This window comes from Ahaetulla prasina, chromosome 4 (assembly GCF_028640845.1).
Source record: "Ahaetulla prasina isolate Xishuangbanna chromosome 4, ASM2864084v1, whole genome shotgun sequence".
In the NCBI taxonomy this organism is placed as follows: domain Eukaryota; kingdom Metazoa; phylum Chordata; class Lepidosauria; order Squamata; family Colubridae; genus Ahaetulla; species Ahaetulla prasina.
The window spans coordinates 126,143,932-126,157,622 of NC_080542.1; the positions used below are offsets into that span (position 1 = coordinate 126,143,932).

Below are 13,691 nucleotides of genomic sequence, written 5' to 3' on the forward strand. Positions count from 1 at the left end.
ACTCAAGAAATAAACCCATCCATGAATAAACTGACTTGAAAAATTGTAACCAACTAAGCATATAGTTTTCCTTTTTCCATTTACTAACTTGTCTTTCATGTAGCTCAAATTCTGTGGCAACAACAAAATGTTAATGTCCTCTACTCTACTAATAGGTTTGGCTTGAAAGCTACATCATATAACAATCAGCAATTTCCAGAAATGGTGATTGCCTGCATACAAAAATATACACAACAAAATATAAAAAACTGCAAACTTTTATGTCATCATTTAAAGACTGTGATTAAAAAAACAACTGAGGTCTATTCTGCAGATAAGCTGAACCCAATTTTTGTTGTGTATTTTGGAAGCAAAAAACTCCTCTCATTTCTATTTATTAGATTTGTTTTTAATCCCACCTTTATAAGTACAGATAGTTACAACAGCACTGAAAATATGACTTACAGCCATTTCACCTGACTGTGGCAGTATTCTCATGGTCACATGATCAAAATTTGGATGCTTAGCAATGGTCTCATATTTATGGCAGTTGCTTTGTCCTAGGGTCACATGATTACTTTTGCAACCTTCTGATGAGCAAAGTCAATGGGAAGCCAGATTGATTTAACAACTGTGTTACTAATAATTAACTGCAGTGATTTATTTAACAACTGTTAATTAAAAGCAAGAAATGTCACGAAAAGGGGCAAATTCACTTAACTGTCTCACTTAACAACAGAAATCTTGGATCCAATTGTGATTGTAAATTGAGGACTACCTGTAACTCAAAATACTGTAGTAAACCTACACAATGATACTTCCTTCTATTTTGCCCACACCAACAATCCTGTTAGGTGGGTTGGGCTGAGGGTGAGTGACCGGTGCAAAATCAGTAAGCTATCATGCCTAAGGCAAGACTAGAACTCACAGTCTCTTGGTTTCTAGACCAATATCTTAACTACTACATCAAACTGGTTGTCTATTATATGTGAATTTCTACATTAACTCATACCCAGTGGCTTTTAAAGACTGGAATTTTCTTGTGGGACAAAAAAGCATCTGCAGTGCCATCCTCCACTCAAGCTGAATGATGTTTTAGAGGTCAGACTGACATAGTTTCTTTGGGTAGCAGCTATGAAAAGGTTGCACATTATGATTGGAACATTAAAGAAACTTTCAAAGTGAGTTCAGCTTGTTTACTGCATGGACATGTCCAGAGTGTTTTCTGGATAATAATCTTCCAGAATGTTCTTTCAACATGCCTTGAAATTTGCTTGGCATCTTCCACTAAAATTGGGTCACCATTTGTTGTTTCATGATCTTTCACAATTGGCCAGTGCTGCTGCTTTTATTTTCATAGCTAGAAAATAATGGAATTCCCATGATGTTGTATCTGCTGTGATTTTAAGGAAATAGGTGATTTTAAGGAAAAATGAGGAAAACAATACAGGTTGGCTAAGGATTTTAAATTTCAGTCAGAGTTCATTAAATACACTTAAATGTTGGTTCAGTGAATAGTAACAATGTGTGGCTTATATTCGTAAAGATGCTTAAAGTAAGAAAGGAAACACAAATCAGTTCCTGCTTTCATCCTACGTTCCAAGCAACAATATTAAATAAATTCCACCAATGAAATGCACTGCGTGCCCAAAGTTAATAAGTACCCGTCATTACGTTTCCTATTATATATAAGCATCGAAAGAGATCCACACGCTGATTGATCTATTAAAAAAAAAGAGGTTTCTACGGCAGGCAGGCTGTCAGCAACAGGAAGTGTAAGTAAGTGGACTACATTACCCAGAATTCTCCTTAGGAGGCGGGACAAGAATGAGTCGAAGGCTACTGTTGGAAGACAATAACAGAAGCTCTTGATCAGTGGGCAAAGGTTGGAGGAGCCTGTCATCCTAAGGTAGGAACAGTCTTCTCTTGATACGCTTTGCAGTCCTTGAATACTGGACATCGGATGGAAGCTTAGCTATTGCTTGATGCCGCCGGGCCTTCGGCCTTCTTAGGATGACGGTTTAGTCTTGAAAGTTGGAGGAAGGACATTTTACTGCAATTTGGCCTTATAACTGCCATCTGCTTGCAAGTGGACAGACAGGTAGAGCCGGCAGACTGACAGAGGGACACCCCTGCCCCTCCAGCTGTGCATGATCATAATCATAGGTGAATAATCAATCACTCGTGGAATAAAGAAGGTATTACGGTAAGCGGATCGCGAAGGTGTCTTGGAAAGGAAGGTCCGAAGGAGAAAACTTGGGAGCGTCCAGCTTGGTGAGGATAAGGGAACACAGGTCTGGTCCCCTATGCAAGCAGCCGTGGGAAATCGATTGCTTAGGTTTGCACCGCGAGGTGGTTAATGTTAACTATGTGAAATGGCACTCTTGATGGTGCGGAGGAGTGGGGAATAAGGGTTACGTTGAAGTTTTTGGTTTCGGTCAGGAGTGTGGGCAGGAAAAGTAGAACGTACTGAAATTTGGAGAATGTTGATTGCCTGAAAAAAAAAAGGAAACATTTGCAGAGAAGCTCACTTTATGTATTTCGTCTATATTCAACTTTTATTACTGCTTTTATGCTATGGTGACTACCCAAAGGTTGAATCAAACTTTCCTAGATGACTTTCTTTCCCGTGCGTTTGGGAATTGAATTTAAGTGACAAGTCCCGAATCAGAAGAGTACCGATTGTGAAGCAATACGCGCGTGTTGTTTACAAGTCGGAAAGCTTCATATATTAAAAAAATCTATATTGCCTACGGGTCGTCTGTATAACCTGCACAACTGCAGTCCCCTATCTACAATTTCAGAGAGAAAAGCCGCCTAGACTACAGTGGAGCTTCTAAACAAACCTGAATACGATTGGATTGAATGACTTCGGAGTGTGGGGAGATATTTTTTTAATATGCAAAGATAAAAGTAGAGATAGTAAAGAGAAGGTAAGTAATATTTTTTTCAAGAAATGCTTGGCTAGTACAATTCCATACTTATTTCTTGTCATAAGAAATGAGATAGCACAGTAATTCCTTCCTCCGTGCCTCTTTTCTGCTGAAGCTTTCGGGAGGGATTTCTCCTTGCATATTTGGTAAGGGGGTGAAGGGTGGTCTCCATGCATCAGTAATAAATGAAGAATCAGAGGACGAAGTTTACGCTGTTGGGTGAGAAATCAGGATCAAGTATGGGAAATAAATCCTATCGAATTCAATAGCGCTCGCTCCTTAGCCTGCCCTGGACCACCTTGTCTTGCCTCACCCTTGAATTCTTCTGTCTTCTAGCCAACTGGAGTAGGGATAGTTGCCGAAGTTAGGTATACAGGATGGTGCAGGAATAGGACGAGATTATCTTCTGTTTATAAGGGGTGGGGGTAAGAAGTTTGCGCCCTGTTGCTTTCCGACGACTATCAGCTATGTAAACCCCCAGGAAGCATGGGTCTTGGAGAGGGGTGGTCTGAAAGCTGGGGGATGCAGATACTGCCGAGAAAAGACCAAACGGAGAACCGAGGGCGGTGCTGGGCAAAGGACGTGAGAAGCTTGGCTTAAGCGGACTGCTCTTCTCCGTTTTCCCTGCGGCCTTCGCGTTCCCTTGCTCTTTGCTGGATGATCCCGAAGTGCTTCGGCCGCAGGGCCCTCAGCCGACAAGGAAAGCGGTAGTGGCTGCAGCGCCATTCGGCTCGCCTGAACCAGGAGTCCGGCCATGGCAGAGACGGAGAGCGGCGGAGACAGCACGGTGCATGAGACTCGCTTCGAAGCTGCCGTGAAAGTGATCCAGAGCTTGCCCAAAAATGGTAAGTAGGAGGAAAACGATGGAGGTAGATCTGGATCAAGGGAGTGGGGTGTGGTGGGGATTGTAAGATGTGGATGAGTCCGATTTTTCCCCTGACTTTTTGAAATAAATGATGCCAATGATTAGTAAGCCTTGTGTAGTATCAAAGCTAAGCAGAGCTGGACCTGGTCAGCACTTGGTTGTGGGACTCCCTTTAAAGAATATGGTGACTGGGAAGTTAAAGGATACACCAAACTACTTCGGTGGGATTGCTGAAGTGGTCAAGTTTTAAGTTAGATCTGGAGTGTTCAAGGTAGACTGCTCACTCTAGATAGAAAAAAAAACACACACCAAATATCTCTCTTCCAGTCTGGAATGACAGAAGCTCAGGCCCACAAATCAGTCAGCCATGTTTTAGCTTAGTGTTTTAAGTCAATCCAGTTAGGGTCGTTCACTTATGATTCTGCATATGCTATACAAATTCCCATACATTCACTGAATTGCATTAACAATTAGAATTATATTCAGGGTAAGGATTTTTCCACAATGCTGGAAATTTTTCCATTGGTGACAAACATTTCAGAGTTAGGATGCCACCAACTTTTTATAATTACTACAATATGTGTTTCCAGGCTGAGTATGGACTTGAATCTGAATCCTGCATATTCTATGTTCAGATAGAATTTATGTTGAAAGTGATTCTTCTTGTAATATAATTCGATACAATTGGTTTTAAAGTCAGTGAAACTTCAAATATACAATGATATTTGTATATTATTGAAAGTAAAAAGATGTGTATTGACCATAAAATAAAAATCTTAAATCTGTACTAAAAAAATGTCAGGAAGTTGAATCTTGGCAACTAGACTTTTCTTTTCCTGTTCCTACGAAGAATCTTTCGCTGCTCATCCAAGTAGCTTCTTCCGTCTTAGCAAATTAGTTAGGGCAATTCCATATATATATTCCAGCTTGGTTTCATTTTTCACCTGACCTGAATAGATTTGTTAAGTACTGAGGCAGAGAGTAAATGTTTCAACTCCTAAATCCTTTCCCTACATGAGTCCCTGTAAGTATGGGCTCCCTATACTGAAAAAAATGTTTTTATCCAATCACCTTAAAGTTACAAGTTAAGCTTCAGAAATTCTTCCCTTAAGCAAAATGGTTAGAAATTCAGAAAAAAGTTCAGTGGGGAAGCGAATTAAGCTTCAATGGTGAAGCCAAGGAGTGTTTGGAATGTCTGTAGAATGTAAAATGGTTAACCCTAAATGAGAACAGCTCCTCAGAACCTAAAATTGCCTTAATTTTGACAACTTCTTTTACAATTAAACAAATGATTTACGGTTCAACTAATCCTTCTTTGGCTAGCATCAATATGTCCACATTAAGGTTAAGAATACATTGTCCCTTTTCATTAGATTTTGTGTAGGCGATGGTTTATGGGTGTAACAATACATATTTAAGTTTCTTGCATTTCTACTCAACCCTTTTTTTGAAACCGCTGGAACAGCACAGCAATTCACATCACTAAACATAATTTGTAGACATTTTAAAAAGTATTTTAAGAAATAATAGATCAAGAACAAAATTTTGTTTCCATTTCTTCAGCTTTGTTTATTAATCAACCACTTGATAGTTGCAAAATGATTTCCTGTGCAATAGTCTAAACATGATTTTAGCTGTGAAAATAATGCCTGTGCTTTATTTCTCTGTTTATTTAGAGGAACCATCATTTATTCCTTCATTAGTAATAATAATAATGGTTGATTTTCTTGTTAAGTAAAGTCATGTTTTGGACTCAAAGGCTCCTTTTTCAATACAGGTAGTCCTTGACATACAACTATAATTGAGCCCCAAATTTATGTTGCTAAATGAAACATTTCTTAAGTGGGTTTGCCCCATTGTATGACTTTTCTTACCACAGTTGTTAAGTGAATAATTGCATTTGTTAAGTTAGTAACATGCGTCTTAAGTGAATCTGGATTCCCCATTGACTTTGCTTGTCAGAAGGTCGCAAAAGCTGATCACATGACCCCCAGGGACTGTAACCGTCATAAATATGAACCACTTGCCAAGCGACTGAATTTTGATCATGAGACCGTGGGGATGCTACAACGGTCATAAGTGTGAAAAATGGCCATAAGTCAATTTTTTAACTCTGAATGGTCACTAAACAAACTATTGTAAGTCAAGGACTATCTGTATATATGTCAAATTGTTCTCACAAGTAATTCTTGGAACTATAAATGTAAAAGGGAAAATACTGTATCAATATATAGTACATCTGCCATAAGCAAGTTGGATGTGATAAACTCCATTTTTAAGATATTGAGAACACAGTAGCTTAATAAAATAAATAGTTTGAATAGAGTCTTCAGATTTTTAAAATCTCTTTTACTGGCCCAATTTGCAATTATTTTGCAAATGGTCAAAGGTCTCCTAGATAGGTCTAAAACAGCTAAACTGCCTAAAGACAGTTGTGGATTCAGCATTATTAGGTAAGTCATAGCGATAAGAACATTCTGATTTATCATTAGAATAATTGTCATATATTACTAGAATGTGCTTTGAATTTCTATAGTGTTTTGTTTATTACTAGAATATGGCTTTTAGCCTATGGATTCCACTTTGGATCTAATATGAGACACAGCAGCAACCATCCTTTTTTATGCTTCTCTGGACATTTTGCTTTTTCTAATGAAAGAAACACAAAACAGTGTTGATATCATTGCCTAAATATTCGTATCGATTAGTTCTTATCTATTTGTGTAAAGGTAGTTTCATCATTAGATCTCCTCACAGTTTAAAGTCAAAATAAACAGGCAAGATAACTGATCTTTTAGTTTAAATTAGTGGAAATAAAACCATTTTTAAATGATTGACTACTCTCTTTATTTTGCCTTTACAATAACCTAGAATTATTTTGTTAAAGCAATCATATCACTTTTTCTTACTCTAAAAATCTTTTCCCATAGGTTCTTTCCAGCCAACAAATGAAATGATGCTGAAATTCTATAGTTTTTATAAACAAGCAACTCAAGGACCTTGTAATAGTCCAAGACCAGGATTTTGGGATCCTATTGGTAGATACAAATGGTAAATAGTATACAACAAAGATGTTTTTAATGATTTAAAGTGATGCCTTTTTTATTCCCCCCGCCCCTTGTATGGAAAGTATTTGTCTTGGAATTACAGCACATCCTTTGTCCAAATTTTGTCCTTGCTATCTCCAGATGGTGCTGAAAAGGTATTTTAAAATAAGGACAAATAGGCTGAAAAATAGCTATCTATCCCAGAGAAGTAACTATACTGAATTCTACTGTATAGTGTAATATTAATGCAGTATCAGGAATTTTCAATTCAATTGTAAAGAATGTGAAGGATGTGTTTTTTTGTTTTATTTTTATAGTTTTCTTATATATGATGTACACTAAAGATGGCATTTAATTTCATTATACGAGGTGCAATGACAATAAAGTAAACTAAACTAAACTATGATCCTGAAAACTCTGGAGATCATACAAGTATTTTTCCTTCTGCCTATTATTGCTACTTTTTTGGGGGGGATAAAAACTTTATTACAAAAAATTGAACATATGTAATATTTGAAATAGAGCTTGACCACTTTCTTGTTTTGTTTTGTTTTTAAGTGAACTAACAGTATGATTCTGCACTGGGAAAAAAATCTATGCAGTTTCTTAGACAAATAAAGACACATAAATTCCACAGTCTATATTAATTATTGAAGTTACTATTACATAATAGTAAAGCAGCCCAGTATTTTGAAGATGTTCTTCCTGTGGTATTCATTGTAGGGATGCATGGAGTTCGTTGGGCACAATGCCCAAAGAAGATGCTATGATTGCATATGTTGAAGAAATGAAAAAAGTAAGAGCTGATTTATATACATAGATAGAATATATATATTTTGCAGGGATTTTATTTCTAGCCTCTGTAGCCTTCCGACTGATTTAGCTGTTATTTTTTTTAACTACATTTCAAAAGGAATTTCTGTGACTTAATGGATGTAAATCTTAGAGCTAGCTGCCTTCATATGGAGAGCATTAGGAAAATTACTGCCACAAAAAATGAGTGAGAAATTTTAGCTTAGCTCATTATAGAAGTTTATGCCTGTGAGAGAGCAGGCTCTCCGTAAAATTGCCTGCACCTGTTCTCCCTTCTCTCCTCTTCAAGTGTTCTTCCCAGCATCAGCACAAAAAAAAGTTGAGCTGCAAAACAACTGAGTGTGAGTGAAGGAGAGAGAGAGAAGATGATGTGTGTAAGTAAGCAAGCAATCAACTTTGTTGTTGTTAGTTGCGAAGTCGTGTCTGACCCATCGGAACCCAATAGACAACGTTCCTCCAGGCCTCCCTATCCTCTACCATCCTTTGGAGTCCATTTAAGCTCACGGCTACTGCTTCAGTGACTCCATCCAGCCACCTCCTTCTCTGTCGTTCCTTTCTTCTTTTGCCCTCAATCTTTCCCAGCATTAGGCTCTTCTCCAGTGAGTCCTTCTTTCTCATTAGGTGGCCAAAGTATTTCAGTTTCATCTTCAGGATCTGGCCTTCTAAAGAGCAGTCAGGGTTGATCTCCTCTAGGACTGACTTGTTTGTTCGCCTTGCAGTCCAAGGCACTCGCAGGAGTCTTCTCCAGCACCAGAGTTCAAAGGCCTCAATTCTTTGGCACTCAGCCTTTCTTATGGTCCAACTTTCACAGCCATACATTGCAACTGGGAAAACTATAGCCTTCCCTATACACACTTTCGTTGGCAAGGTGATGTCTCTGCTTTTTAGTACGCTGTCTAGATTTGCCATAGCTTTCCTCCCCAGGAGCAAGCGTCTTTTAATTTCTTGGCTGCAGTCCCCATCTGCAGTGATGTTGGAGCCCAGGAAAATAAAATCTGTCACTACCTCCATTTCTTCTTCATCTATCTTCCAGGAATTGAGAAGGCTGAATGCCATAATCTTAGTTTTCTTAATGTTGAGGTTCAATCCGACTTTTGCACTCTCCTCCTTTACCCGCATCAAGAGGCTTTTTAGTTCCTCTTTGCTTTCTGCCATTAGAGTGGTATCATCTGCATATTTTATTTATTTTATTTATTTATTTATTTGATTTTTATACCGCCCTTCTCCCGAAGGACTCAGGGCGGTGTACAGGCAGAATAAAACCAACAAAGAGCAATATACAATATACAAAGTTAAAATCAGTTAAAAACTTATTAAATGAGCCTGAAAAATTTAAGAAATTTACCATAAAACCAAAACCCCATTAAAATTGCTAAAAATTTGAGTTTAAAATTCCATTCAAGCCAGCCCCGTGCGAATAAAGAGATATGTTTTCAGTTCGCGACAGAATGTCCGAAGGTTAGATATCTGGCGTAAGCCCGGGGGGAGTTCGTTCCAGAGTGTGGGAGCCCCCACAGAGAAGGCCCGTCCCCTGGGGGCCGCCAGCCGACATTGTTTGGCGGACGGCACCCTGAGGAGTCCCTCTCTGTGAGAGCGTACGGGTCGGTGGGAGGCATGTGGTAGCAGTAGGCGGTCCCGTAAGTACCCAGGTCCTAAGCCATGGAGCGCCTTAAAGGTCGTGACTAACACCTTAAAGTGCACCCGAGAGGCCACAGGTAGCCAGTGCAGCCTGCGCAGGAGAGGTGTTACATGGGAGCTGCGTGCAGCTCCCTCTATCACCCGCGCGGCTGCGTTCTGGACTAACTGAAGCCTCCGGATGCACTTCAAGGGGAGCCCCATGTAGAGAGCATTACAATAATCCAAGCGAGAGGTAGCAGCGTGAGTGACCGTGCATAAGGCATCCCGATCAAGGAAGGGGCGCAACTGCCGAACCAGGCGAACCTGGTGGAAGGCCCTCCTGGAGACGGCCGTCAAATGATCTTCAAACGACAGCCGATCATCCAGGAGGACACCCAAGTTGCGCACCCTATCCTTTGGGGCCAATAACTCGCCCCCAACAGCCAGCCGCGGTTGCAGCTGGCTGAATCGGGATGCCGGCATCCACAGCCACTCCGTCTTGGAGGGATTAAGCTTGAGCCTGTTTCTCCCCATCCAGACCCCGACGGCCTCCAAACACCGGGACAGCACTTCAACAGCTTCATTGGGGTGGCCCGGGGTGGAAAAGTACAGCTGGGTGTCGTCAGCGTACTGCTGGTATCTCACCCCAAAGCCACTGATGATCTCACCCAGCGGCTTCATATAGATGTTGAACAGCAGGGGCGAGAGGATCGACCCCTGCGGGACCCCACAAGTGAGGCCCCTCGCGGTCGACCTCTGCCCCCCCGTCAACACCGTCTGCGGCCGGTCGGAGAGATAGGAGGAGAACCACCGATATACGGTGCCTCCCACTCCCAATCCCTCCAACCGGCGCAGCAGGATACCATGGTCGATGGTATCAAAAGCCGCTGAGAGGTCTAACAGGACCAGAGCAGAGGAATAACCCCTGTCCCTGGCCCTCCAGAGATCATCCACCAATGCGACCAAGGCCGTCTCTGTGCTGTATCCGGGTCGGAAACCGGACTGGAACGGGTCCAGATAGACATCTTCATCCAGGTACTGGGGTAGCTGTCGAGCCACAGCACTCTCTACAACCTTCGCAACAAAGCGAAGATTGGAGATCGGACGATAGTTACTTAAAATAGCTGGGTCCAGAGAAGGCTTCTTAAGGAGGGGTCTCACCACCGCCTCTTTCAAGGCGGCGTGGAAGACTCCATCCAACAAAGAAGCATTGATAATCCTCTGGAGCCAGACTCATGTCACCTCCTGAGTAGCCAGTACCACCCAGGAAGGGCACGGGTCCAGTAAACATGTCGTGGCATGGAGCCTCCCCAATAACCTGTCCACGCCCTCGGAGCCACAGGATCAAACTGATCCCAAACAGACTCAACAAGGCGTGCCTCCTCTCCCCGCTTGGATCATCCCAAATTCGGTCCAGATTGTCCCGGAGCTGAGCGATTTTATCGTATAGATAACCACTAAACTCCTCGGCACGTCCCTGCAAGGGTCATCCGCACCTCCTGATGAAGGAGGCGGGTCACCAAACAGGGCGGCCGGGCGGTTATCTGCCGGCGCAATGAGGGTGGGCGTGAGTCGCCTCGCCTCCCCATTGCCACTAGGTAGGTCCTAGTATAGGACCTAACTAGTGTCCGATCAGCCTCGGGCGACTGGACCTCCAGGTGCTCTCTAGGCGTCTTCGCGGCGTTTCATCTCCCTCAGCCTCGGAGAACCAAGGGGCCAGACGAGACCTCGCCGGGTCAGAGGTCGCAAAGGCGCGACACGGTCCAAGGCCCCGCGCGGCCTGTTCCCAGGCCGCGACGAGTTCCTCAGTCGTGCCGTGGGCCAGATCCTCAGGGAAAGGCCCAAGCTCCGTCAGGAACCTCTCAGGGTCCATCAGGCGCCTGGGACGGGACCAACGTATAGGTTCCGTCTTCCTGCCATGGTGGATGGGGGTTCGGGAGTCTAAGCGAAGGAAAATGATCGGACCATGACATTGGTTCTGTTACTAAATCATCTAGTACCAGATCATTTAACCACTGACCAGAGATATAAATCAAGTCCAGCGTGCCTCCCCCCATGTGCGTAGGGCCATCATTTACTCGAGTCAGGTCTAAGGCCGTCATGGAAGCCTCAAACTCCCGAGCTGCCGTTGATGACAAGCCAACTGACGGCAGGTTGAAATCCCCCATAACTATAAGTCTGGGGGTCTCAACCGCCACAGCGGCAAGCATCTCCAACAGATCTGGCAGGGCTGTGGTCACGCAGCAAGGAGCCAGGTGCGACCAACAAGCCCAACTGGCTCCTATGGCCCCACCGCACATAGAGGATTCACAGCCGGCAATCTGAGGAACAGTGGCCTCCTCGGCTCTAGATCTTCCTTAATGACAACCGCCACCCCCACCCCTACCTTGGGCCTCGGCTGATGAAATGCTCGGAAACCTGGAGGACACATCTCAACGAGGGGAACCCCCCCCTCTGGGCCCAGCCAGGTCTCCGTAATGCCCATAAGGTCCGCGGGCTCCCCCTGAATAAGATCACAGGTCAGGGGCCTTGTTAACCACGGACCGGCATTACACAACATCAGCCAAGGTCCAAGCTCTGAGGATCATGGCCACCTGAGGAACGGGTGGGGCTGGGGGCGAGCACGCGATCGCATTTAGACATCGAACACGTGCTCCCAACTCTCGATCGCCCCCGCCATATCTGCCCCTCCCACTTACCGTACAGATCGAAAAGCCCTCTGAACCTGGAACATCGCCCTCCCCGCCGCCTTGGACAAGATAGCAAAGTGCATGAACTAGCACAGGGCTGGATCCCTCCCGATGGGTCTTCACCCCACCCGTCAGATCCCTCCTCCTTAAAACCCCTTATTAAAAATCTATTTAAAAACCCCATAAGTTCTTCTTGCTCGTGCCACCTCTCTGGGTCCCAAGACCCTTCGTTGAGGTAGGCCCTCGATAGCTTGAGGGCCATTCTTGCGGCGGGGAACCTCGCAATCGTAGTAGTTCGGCGAGTGTATATCTCATGGAGCGATAGTCCAGATAGTCGCGGTAAAAGTGTCCATCCTAGGCCGTTCAGAGATGTATCCGTCGTAAACAAAGATCACCAAAGGCCCATAAAAGATGGCCAACCATATGGGTCCAAGTCCGTAGGAGTCCGTGGGACCACAAGAATGAAAAGGTCTCCCACACTCTCCCGGCTGCGCACCGTTACGGGACAAAGACCCGTGCAGTACGCTAATTGAAATAACGACGTCCATGCCCTCATGCCATCCATGTCTCCTCCTTAAGGCCAGCCGATTATGGTCTTAGTCTTGGGCCCATTTATGGTCTTAGTCCTGGGCCCACTTAGTCCTGGGCCCATTTATGGCCCTAACAAGCCACAGAGCCAATGATGAAGTTATGGAAGCCATCTCTCAGTTCCAGATGGAGAAACGACTGAGGAAAAATCGACCGCAGATGGCACTTGCGGTGATTATGGCAGGCTGTGGCAAGAAACCAGCAATGGGGAGCAAACGATGTTCCGGTCCCCAAGGAGGGAAAAAGGGAGGGGGGGGATGTCCAAGCCGTACGAGTCCCATCCCGGCAGTCGTGGCTAGCGACGCCCCAAACCCGGCAGTCGTGGCTAACAACGCCCCAAACAATGTTCGGGACGCTGCTCAGCCTCGTTGGTGTCCTTCCCCGGCCAGAACGGCTGGAGAACAGCTGAGTCACGCCGGGCGTCTTCTCGCGCCCCCCCCAACATGGCGGGACGCTGCTCAGCCTCGTTGATGTCCTTCCCCGGCCAGAACGGCTGGAGAACAGCTGAGTCACGTCGGGCGTCTTCTCGGGGCCCCCCCAACATGGCGGGACGCTGCTCAGCCTCGTCGGTATCCTCCCCCGGCCAGAACGGCTGGAGAACAGCTGAGTCGCGCCGGGCGTCTTCTCGCGCCCCCCCCAACATGGCGGCCGCCATTCGCTGCCGTTCGCTGCTTATTAGCATACTCCGGCCCCGTACTCGGCAACCGAGAGTCCAATGAGGCCCAAAGACCTCGCTCCCGGCTGCCGAGAAGATGATAGAGCCGGGCCGGAGTACCAGCAGCTAGGCAGGCGATGGGAAGGCATCACGGCCCAAGGATTCACCAGCCGCACTCTCCGTGAGTATTCAAAACGCCGCCATAACGCGCACGCGCAGAAGATATCTTAGGTTGTTGATATTTCTCCCGGCAATCTTAATTCCAACTTTCTGATGATGTGCTCTGCATATAAGTTAAATAGGCAGGGCGATAGTATATAGCCTTGCCAGACTCCTTTCCCAATTTTAAACCAATCAGTGGTTCCGTGTTCAGTTCTCACTGTTGCTTCTTGACCCGCATACAGGTTTCTCAAGAGACAAAAAAGATGGTCTGGTATACCCGTATCTTTAAGAACTTGCCACAATTTGTTGCGATCCACACAATCAAAGGCTTTAGCATAGTCA

At 44.5% G+C, this 13,691-nt stretch overlaps 1 protein-coding gene across 6 annotated transcripts in view; it reads left to right on the top strand.

The window, feature by feature from the left end:
• The first annotated feature begins 1,764 nt into the window (after window positions 1-1,764).
• The window catches only part of ACBD5 (acyl-CoA binding domain containing 5), a 44,021-nt gene continuing 32,094 nt past the window's right edge, over window positions 1,765-13,691 (top strand). Inside the window, exons 1-5 of one of the 6 annotated variants that reach the window (XM_058180744.1) lie at window positions 1,765-1,888; window positions 2,784-2,912; window positions 3,582-3,757; window positions 6,708-6,828; window positions 7,548-7,620. In XM_058180744.1, the coding sequence (XP_058036727.1) occupies window positions 3,667-3,757; window positions 6,708-6,828; window positions 7,548-7,620 (285 nt within the window). In that variant the 5' untranslated portion in view covers window positions 1,765-1,888; window positions 2,784-2,912; window positions 3,582-3,666. The other 5 variants (XM_058180745.1, XM_058180747.1, XM_058180743.1 and 2 more) reach the window with 5 other exon arrangements.